The 9,674-nt window shown below is 39.6% G+C and overlaps 1 protein-coding gene across 1 annotated transcript; it reads right to left on the bottom strand.

Annotated features, from left to right (window-relative positions):
- Window positions 1–476: 476 nt before the first annotated feature.
- On the bottom strand, window positions 477–9,330 carry LOC143208164 (uncharacterized). The gene is made up of 5 exons (XM_076422309.1): window positions 6,759–9,330; window positions 5,953–6,087; window positions 5,594–5,865; window positions 4,497–4,547; window positions 477–494 (listed from the first exon to the last, which is right to left on the bottom strand). Exons 1-5 carry the CDS (start codon window positions 9,328–9,330, stop codon window positions 477–479), a joined length of 3,048 nt encoding a protein of 1,015 aa, XP_076278424.1.
- Between the last annotated feature and the right edge of the window lie 344 nt (window positions 9,331–9,674).

Raw genomic sequence — 9,674 nt, 5'->3', positions numbered from 1 at the left:
GGGGCGCGTATCGGTGGTGCGCGACGGTTCGGTTCGGTCCCTTTCGGCTCGGTTCGGTTCGTTTCGGCGCGCCTTGATACCCGGTTCTACTCGTAACAGGCCTGCCCGGTGCAGGTCTGTTACAAGCTTCTTCCGTAAAAAAAAGAATCTAAACAAATCTTTCCAATGTCTTACATTAGTTCGTTGCGGAGTTTCGGCGATGGATCCAAACATATGTATACGCATAAGATGACATGCCGCGGATGGATTAAACTATAATAACTTTAACGCTGGGATAGCATGGGAAATGATATTTACACGATCTTATAGGGGAAGATCTACTGAAAATATTCTATTTTGTTACAATGCGCGATCCCCCGAGACAAAAAAGATACACCTTGTCAAGTGTAAAGCATTTTGAGATTTTTCTTTATTTCATTCAACATTATGTTTAAAAGACATTATATACAATAATTATTAATGACGTGCACGATTTCTTATCTCAAAGGAATGCTCTTCAAAACAAAAAAAAATCGAAACCAAATATTAACTGAGCTCCTCAGGACACCACGAAGAAACAGAACAGTTTTTCCGCGTAAAAGATTCTAATTTTAAAATGTCCATCTTTAAGTGTTTGTATAATTTAAATCTGAATGATATTTGATTTATTTTCTTCATTTTCGAAATCTATGAACATTTAAGAAGAGATACATGTCGATCAGATGTTAATATAAGAAAGTTGATTTTTGGCAGAATGTCACTGAATTTCTCGATTTGGACCACTGTGCGGCGTGGCGCGCCGGGCCAGGGCGCGCTCTGATTGGTCCGTGTTTTTCGTTAATAACTCCTAAACAAAGCCGCAGTTGACATTGGTGCAAAGGAAAATGTCTCTTAGAATGGTCTCAGGAACCTCCCATTTCAATTAAGTACACGAATTTTGGGACACCCTGTATGTATATCAGTGTTCAGTGAGTTTTCAGCAGTTTTCAGTTGTTCTCTCAACAGTTCTCGAGTCTCTCAAGTTCTCAGTTCTCGTTCGCTTAGCTCGGTCGTAATTGGTCGTAAATGTCTTAATATCTGTGGTTGTCAGGAGGACGCCGCATGTCACACACTTTCACTTTCGAGATATTGTCGTTTAATGTTTTGATCACTAATGCTTTGACAAGGACATTGGTTAAATTGTATTATTTTTTCGAGCCTTTTGAATTTATTTTCATCACGTTTTTTCTGGTAAATACCTAATCTTACACTATAAATTCAATAAATGCATAAACTGAAATTTTTTGTGGTTACACGTAACACTCGCGAGTGCGGTCTGCGTTGCGGCATTTGACTATTTGACTATTAGATTGACTTGTTTGGATTATGTGATTACGTGGATTACTTGGATTACGTGCACTACGTGGAAGAAAGGAAGGTATTTGTACATATTTATATTGGTTAATCGGTTTCATTTTGCTCAAATGTCTCCCAAAATCTTCGCGTGAAAAAGCGTGAGAACGCTTGTCGGCACACCACGCGACAGTGCCATGTGCCATCACGTATGCAGTGCAGTCAGGGTAGTTTTGTGGCGGATGTAGATAATGAAGATATGTAGATAATGAAGATTTCTAATGTAAATTTGAAGATAATGTAAATTTCTGTTAATGATTACTGTATTGATTAATTTGTTAAGATTTATTTTGTTTTTGGTTACTTAACAACAAATATCTATTTATATAACAAAATTAGAATTCATTCAAAATAAATATTTCAAAGAAGTAACAAGTCATTTATTTAAAAGAATCATCTTATATCCTCTACATTTTTGGTGACCCCGACGTGATCCTTTTTAAGTAATAAGGATGCCGCTTCATCATTCTCCAAATAGAATTGAAGGGAGATCAAATCAAGATCTTGTTACGGAAACGGATAGAGATTTGATAACAGAAGAATTACCTTCAACAAGTCAAGTCAACAATTCCAGTCAAATCAATGCAACATCAATGGTTAAACTTCCACCCTTTTGGAAAGAGAATCCGATATTGTGGTTTACCCAGATTGAGGCAGCCTTCGCAATTAGCAGAATCTCCTCTGATGATACTAAATACCGGTATACCATAATTAATCTAGATAAAACAGTTCTTCCTTTTGTTTCCGATATTTTAAGCAATCCTCCAATTAAAGACAAATATGAAACTCTTAAAACAAGAATTATTTCCTCGTTCGATGAATCAAGCGAGTCAAAATTAAGAAGATTAATTAGAGGAAATGAGATGATTGACGAAAAACCGTCAAATTTCTTACAAAGATTGAGAAATTTGGCAGGTGGTTTGTGTAGCGAGAGTGTTCTAAAAACATTGTTTCTGGAGCAACTACCAGAAAATTATACTTCTAATCCTTCACAGGAAGAAAACAACCAAGCTTTAAATTCACAGATTGTGGAATTAAGAAAACAAATTGAAGTTTTAAATATTAATATACGAAGAAATAATTACAAAAACAGATCAAGATCTAGGTCTAGGTTTTTTAAGAGAGATAGAAGCATTTCAAAGTCAAGATTTCGAAATGAAGAATCCTTATGTTATTATCATCAAAAATTTAGAGAAAATTCCTTTAAATGTAAAAAACCCTGTTCTTGGAGTGGAAAGGATAAAAGAGACCGGCTGAGAGAGAGAGATCAGCTGAAGGGTTAGAGGAAAACTAAGAAAGCTGTCTGGAGTTCAGACGATCCATGATAGCTCAAATGTTAATTATCGTCTGACGATTGCCGACAAGACGTCAGGTATGAGATATTTAATTGATACTGGTTCTGATATTTCATTGTTACCAAGGAAAATGTTAAAAGGAAATTTGACGGAAACAAATCTTATGCTTTTTGCTGCAAATGGTTCTGAGATTAAAACATATGGTCAAAAATTAATTACTGTAAATTTGGGATTACGGAGAAATTTTACATGGGAATTTATCGTAGCTGATGCGGTAATGCCGATTATAGGATCAGATTTTATAGGTCATTACGATCTATTAGTTGATTTACATGGCAAAAGAGTTTTAGATAAAGAGACACAATTACAATCATTCGGAATCTTAAAACGAGTACATACTATGTATTTCAATTTCGACAATAAATGATTCATTTAAATATAATAAATTATTACAAGAATATATTGATATTACTAAACCTGTTAGCAAGGAGATTGTTAAAAAAGATGTTTATCATTATATTGTAACCAAAGGTCAGCCGATAGCTGAGAAAGCTAGACGTTTGACACCTGAAAAATTTAAAATTGCTAAAACAGAATTTGAAGAAATGATTAGGAAAGGAGTTTGTAGGCCATCATCAAGTCAATGGGCAAGTCCTTTACATATGGTTCCAAAGAAAAATGAAGAATGGAGACCATGTGGAGACTATCGGAGATTAAATTCTATTACAATTCCTGATCGCTATCCAGTACCGCATATTCAAGATTTTTCTTTCAAATTAGCAGGTGCAACAATTTATTCAACGTTAGATCTTATTAAAGCATATAATCAGATACCCATGGCACCTGAAGATATTTCCAAAACAGCTGTTATCACGCCATTTGGATTATTTGAATTTTTAGCCATGCCTTTTGGATTAAAAAATGCAGCACAAACGTTTCAAAGATATTTAGATAATGTATTAAGGGGATTAAATTTTTGTCATGGTTACATTGACGATATAATTATTGCTTCAAAAAATGAGGAAGAGCACAAACAACTGTCACGTCGCGTTCTTAGCTTTTCGTATAGATAGTCGAACGATGAATAGCGACACCGAGAATTTACAAGCGAGAAGCCGGGCCACGCTCGGCCGCGCGATGCGTGGTCCTCTCGGGACAAAATACGCTCACAGTCTCGTTATTCGAAAATCAAACTTGATGAAATTTCGGGCGCCAGACACCCGAAGGTGTCACACGAAAGAATCGTAATCTAAACACGAAAGCGGAACGCGGTTGGACTCGCGAGACTGCGACGTAGCAAACATAACCTGAATAGCTATCGAGAAGGCGCAGGATTCTACGTCGGGAGAACACGAGACGTTCCCCGCGACGGGAAGGTTTTCACACAAGGAATAGACAACGTTTCGGCTAACAAGATGTTTATTTGACGAAAGGACTGAGCTGCCGACGGTTCAGCAGCGATTACAAAAGTAGCCGGGGCGTATTATCGCGAATGATGGAAATCGCACGCGCTATGTCTCTCGTACTTTACAAATTCGCGAAGAATTCGGCAGCGATAAGAATTTCGCGACGCGGAAGGCCTCGAAGGCCGTTTTCCGACCGAACTCAGATGGGATTCGCGGTTTCTCTCGGACTTGCGTCGATCGAACAGAATTTACGACCGCGAATCGAACACGCGACGGCTTCACACCGTGGAACGAGTGCAGGTTAATTAGAATTAACGGCGGCAGCGATTCTATCACGAATCCGCGACTTCGCGTTCAAACTGGCGTCGTACAACCGTCACAATGGGGCCACGCGGCCCCCGCTATCCGACCGGATTCGTATCACCAAAGCGATATCCCTCACAATACGAGGGATTCGTATCACCAAAACGATATCCTTCACAATGCGAAGGATTCGTACTTTGACACAGATCGTGTCCACTAATATCGTCCGCCTTTTCTGCCGTTAATTCTCGCGACGCGAATACCTAACCTCGCCGCGCTACCGGAGCCAACACGAAGTTCACGAATAATTAATATCGAAAGCCTGATCGGCGCTTACCACTGGTAATTCGGTAGCAGATGACCGGCAGCAAACTTCTAATTTTCCCTCGGTCTCAGCAGGCGCAAAATACAATAATCTTTAGCAATCGTTCAAAAGAGATGACTTGTCGCTAATCATTCCCAAGACGCAGTGATCGTTCACGCGGTAGCTCGGGTACGCGGAAGCAGAGCGTCCCCCACTTTCTTATTCTACTTTCTTCGCGCAACGTCTCGGCCTATCGCTAATACGGAATTTCGCGTTGACGAATCCTAGGCGACGGCGTTCGGCTTCCGGCGTATTCGGCAGCGCTGTCTTCCGATTGCCCGCTTCCCGAGGAGACGATCGGCGTCAGTCAATCCGGTTGCTCTGCAGCTTCTTCCCGGACGAGGCGACGACAGGGCAGAGTAGTTGATCGTCTCAGCAGCGGATGCCTTCGTCGGCGCCTCCAGGTTGACAGTCCTGGGCCTTGACGATCTCTCGTTATTTCCGTTCGGGGTCCTGCCTTTCGCCTGCCTCGAGGTGCTTATCCTCGAGGTTCGTTGCCTCTGCGTTGAAAGTAGAATTTCCGGATCCCGCCTGGGACCCGGATACGGTCCTGTAAACTTCCGTCGTGCAATTTGGCGCGACATTCAAAACATTAGAATACGCTTTTCTGAGTCTCACTCGTGCCCAGGGAGAGCGCTCGCAGCGACCCTTATCGCGATGCTTGACCAGAGGGTGGCCCGGTCTTCCGTTAGGGAGGTCCAAGTCCCAAAATATGGTATTTGTGTTAATTGAAACCCTTCTATGTCTTTAAGAACATAACGATCATTCCGCAACACGCGATCTACTTCGTACGGCCCTTTAAAACGTGGTATCATTTTCGGCGACACACCCGGCGAATTATCAAAATTCCTTACCATAACTTTATCACCTACTTTATATTTCCTCGCAGCCTTATGTCTAGTATCATAAATTCGTTTGTTGACTTCTTGATTTTTTATAATTTGATTTTCCGCACGTTTCCGACATTTCTCTAGATCGCGGTTGACGGTAATTTTCCTTTCTAATTCTAGCGCATCTTTCAGATGATCAATTACTTTGCCACGTTGACGCACACCATACAACAATACACTCGGGCATTCATTCGTTGCTTTAGAATTAGAATTGTTACATGCGAACTCTACATCTTCTAGAATATCACTCCAGTTAACGGTTCGCTCATCTGCTAATTTCGCAATCATAGGTAAAATCGTACGATTCATTCTTTCAACCTGACCATTCGCCTGAGGTGACGCCGTTGAAATTTTAATGTGTTGCACATTGCAAGTTTTCATAAATTCTTCGAATTCTCGAGATGTGAAACAGCTACCCCGATCTTTTGGTATACTATGTAGTGAACCTTCCTGTTTCCCTGTAATCGGTGTATACGCAATACATTTCAAACAGCTTTTTATATATTGATCAACTTTCGTCTTCATCTCTGGAAACCAATAATTGTTCAAAATATTTCCCATACTTTTTTCAACACCTACATGACCCATCTCATTGTGATACTTGTGTATTACACTCTTTTCTAACGCAACGGGAACGTAAAAAAGAATTCGCCCCTAATATTTCCGATAAATTAATCCGTCTCTCATCTCAAAAAATTTATCTTCGAACAATTCTAATTTTTTCCATATCGCCATAATTGTAAGATCATCGCTTTGACATATTGCAAGGTTTCTGTCAAAAGAATTATCTTCTACAACTGCGATTTGTCGACTAAGCGCGTCTACGTGCAACATTCGAGAACCTGATCGGTGTTCCAGAGAGTAATCATAATTTTCTAATTCTAATACCCATCTCGCAATTCGAGGATTTGTTTCTTTTTTTTTAATGTTAAACTTAAAGCTTGACAATCTGTAACAACTTTAAATTTTAAACCGAATAAATATGTTCGAAACCGACGAAGTGCATAAATTATTGACAACGTTTCCAACTCAAAACTGTGATATTTCGATTCAGTTTGTGTTGTTCTTTTAGAAAAATAAAACACCGGATGTAACTTCCCATCAGATTTTCTTTGTAATAATATTGCACCGAATCCTGCAGCACTCGCATCGCAATGTAATTCTGTATCGTCCCGCGGTGAGTATATACTTAATATGGGTGCTTCAATTAATCGACCTTTAAGTTCATGAAACGCTCTTTCTTCCGTTTCATTAAACTTGAAGTCCACATTTTTGCGAGTCAGATCATACAATGGTTTCGCAATAATCGAAAAGTTCTTTACAAATTTTCTAAAGTACGAGCACATTCCTAAGAAACTTTGTACATCTCGTACATTACGCGGAATTGGAAAATTTTTAACTGCTTCTAAACCGTTATCCGTTGGATGAATACCCACATTGGTCACAGTGTAACCTAAATAAATTAACTTCGTTTGCATGAATTGACATTTGTCTAACCGTAATTCTAATCTGTTAGCAACAAGCAACTTAAAAACTTTTTCTAATATTTGTAAGTGTTGTTCTATAGTTTCTGTTGCGATCAGAAAATCATCCATATAAATGGAAATTTCGCCAGAATCAATGTGTTTCTTAAAAATTTGTGTCACATATCTTTGAAATTTCAGCGGAGCGCCTTTTAATCCGAAAGGCATACGTACATATTCGTATTGCCCTAACGGGGTTACAAACGACGTATACTTTATCGACTCTTCGTCCATTCTAATATGAAAAAAACCATCTTTTAAATCCAAAGACGTAAAGTACTTTTTCCCTTCTAACAAATCGAGTTGGTCCTCAATTAAAGGTAACGGAAAATTATCGCGTAGCGTAACCTTATTCAATTTCCGAAAGTCAACACACATTCGCGTTTCCCCTGTTTTCTTTTTGACTAGCACGATCGGCGAGGCATACTCTGACGTACTTTCCCTAATAATACCTTTCGCAATTAAACCATCTATAATTTTCCGTACTTCAACTTTCTCGCTATAAGATAGTCGACGTGGTGCACATGAAAACGGTTTTTTATCCGTAAGCGTAAGTGTTAAAATATTTTCCGTCGCTGGATTTAACGGTCTTTTTGGCTCAACATAAAATTTCTGAAACAATTTCTGTACAGTCATCCTTAACTCAAAGGGGAGATCTTCGTTAACGCAAATTTCTTCCGTCAACGTGCTAATTTCATCAAGTTCGATGTTTGAAATATCAGTACTGTCGATACTCTCTTGCTTCTTGCATAAAGACAAATTAGTAATTTTCATAAAATCACGACCTAAAATTAAATCGCTGTTCATCGTTTCATCTTGTACAACTCGTAACATAATTCTATACTTCATAATATCATAAACGAGCGTCACCTCTACACACCCTATTAATTTTATACTGCTCCGATTTAAACCATAATACCGTTCAGTTCCTACATCAAACATAATATATTCCCGCGGAATAAACTGTTTCTTAATAAATGAAATCGAGCTTCCCGAATCTAATAACGCTTTACAATTTAATTTAAAACTTCCCATGCAAACTTCAACCAACCGTCTAAAATCGTCTTCTTCTTCGGCGCAGTATACTTCCTTCATTTCCGGTTGACATTGATTCGATCGATGTCCAAATTTGCCGCATTTGTAACAGGAGCCTCTCTCCCTCTTCGACTTTAGGCAGGACGCTGCAAAATGTCCTGTTTCATTACAGTTGTAACATCTTGTCGTCGCCCCGTCCTTCAACTTTGGGCAAGACGCTGCAAAATGTCCCGTTTCATTGCAGTTGTAACATCTTGTCGTCGCCCCGTCCTTTTGTTCTCTCGGTGTCTTTGAAATTTTCTTCACCATCGTCCAATTTTCTTCTCGATGCACTCCTTCCCGCCGCGTTGTTTCTCGTGGTAGAATCACCTTTTCAAACGCCGTCAACAACGCGTCGATTGACTGGAAACACTGGATGCGTGCCTGAGTCCGGTAGCTCTCGTTTGGGATACCATCGATCACATAATCGATAAGTTCGTTGTCAGCAACAGGAACTCGATTCGCCATCGTAATCTTATCATGGACATAATCAGCGAATACTTCACCCGGTGCCCACTTTCTTGCTTCGAAATCTTTGCGCAAGCTTAAAGGGGTTGCTCGCCGTCCGAACATCTTCTTGATTTCCACCAACAAGTTCTCACAGCTCATTTCAACACAATCACTTCGCGTGTGGTACCACTTTAACACTTTAGCCGCCAATTTGTTACACACCAAGGCTTTTGCGGTACCGTCCGGTAAGGCATAATTTTGTATTAATTGTTTAATTTGTTTTTCCCACACGTGGTAATCGTAAGAAATGCCATCATAATTTGCAACCATATCTTTTATGTCTCTCCATTTTGTAGACATAGACGGCATTGGTGATCGGCTGGTTTCGCGCGGGGTGACTCGTAATATTTCTAATTCTCTTCGTAGCAACAGTACTTCTTCCTCAGCCAGATCTCGTTCCCGTCGTAATAATTCCGTCTCGGTAGTAGTCATCGCTGCCTGTCGAGAAACGACATTTTCGGTCGTAGTGGCTGACGTCTGTTCGATGACTTCCTCTTCTTCTAGCTCGGCGCCGGTGTTTAGGTACGACTCCGCACCCGCTTCTATTAACCGGCTTATCAATTCGGCCTTCGTGCCCGTCGTTGGTAAATTCATACTGCGCAGTCTTTCTTTTAAACTTGAAACCGATATTTTTACACTCATTTTCAATTCTCCGTTTTATTTTCAAGCATAAACGAACACGTACCTCGCGGAATCTAATCCCACTTCTGAAATTGTAAGGAGGCTCGGAGACTCGACACGACACGTCGTAATTTGTTGCTCGCTCGCAGGGAACTGTTTATTTAACAAAATCTGAACGTATCATACATTTGTTAACAAAAGCACTAACGCAACGCATAAATCAATAAAATTATATATAACAGCATAAATCAATAAAATTATATATAACAAATAAACATATGAAACACTCAAGTCATCTAAACGGTGGTATAAACATT

Source organism: Lasioglossum baleicum, chromosome 4 (genome assembly GCF_051020765.1).
Source record: "Lasioglossum baleicum chromosome 4, iyLasBale1, whole genome shotgun sequence".
Taxonomy (NCBI): domain Eukaryota; kingdom Metazoa; phylum Arthropoda; class Insecta; order Hymenoptera; family Halictidae; genus Lasioglossum; species Lasioglossum baleicum.
Note: the sequence above shows the minus strand (reverse complement) of the source record. Positions and strands in the feature narration are given on the sequence as shown.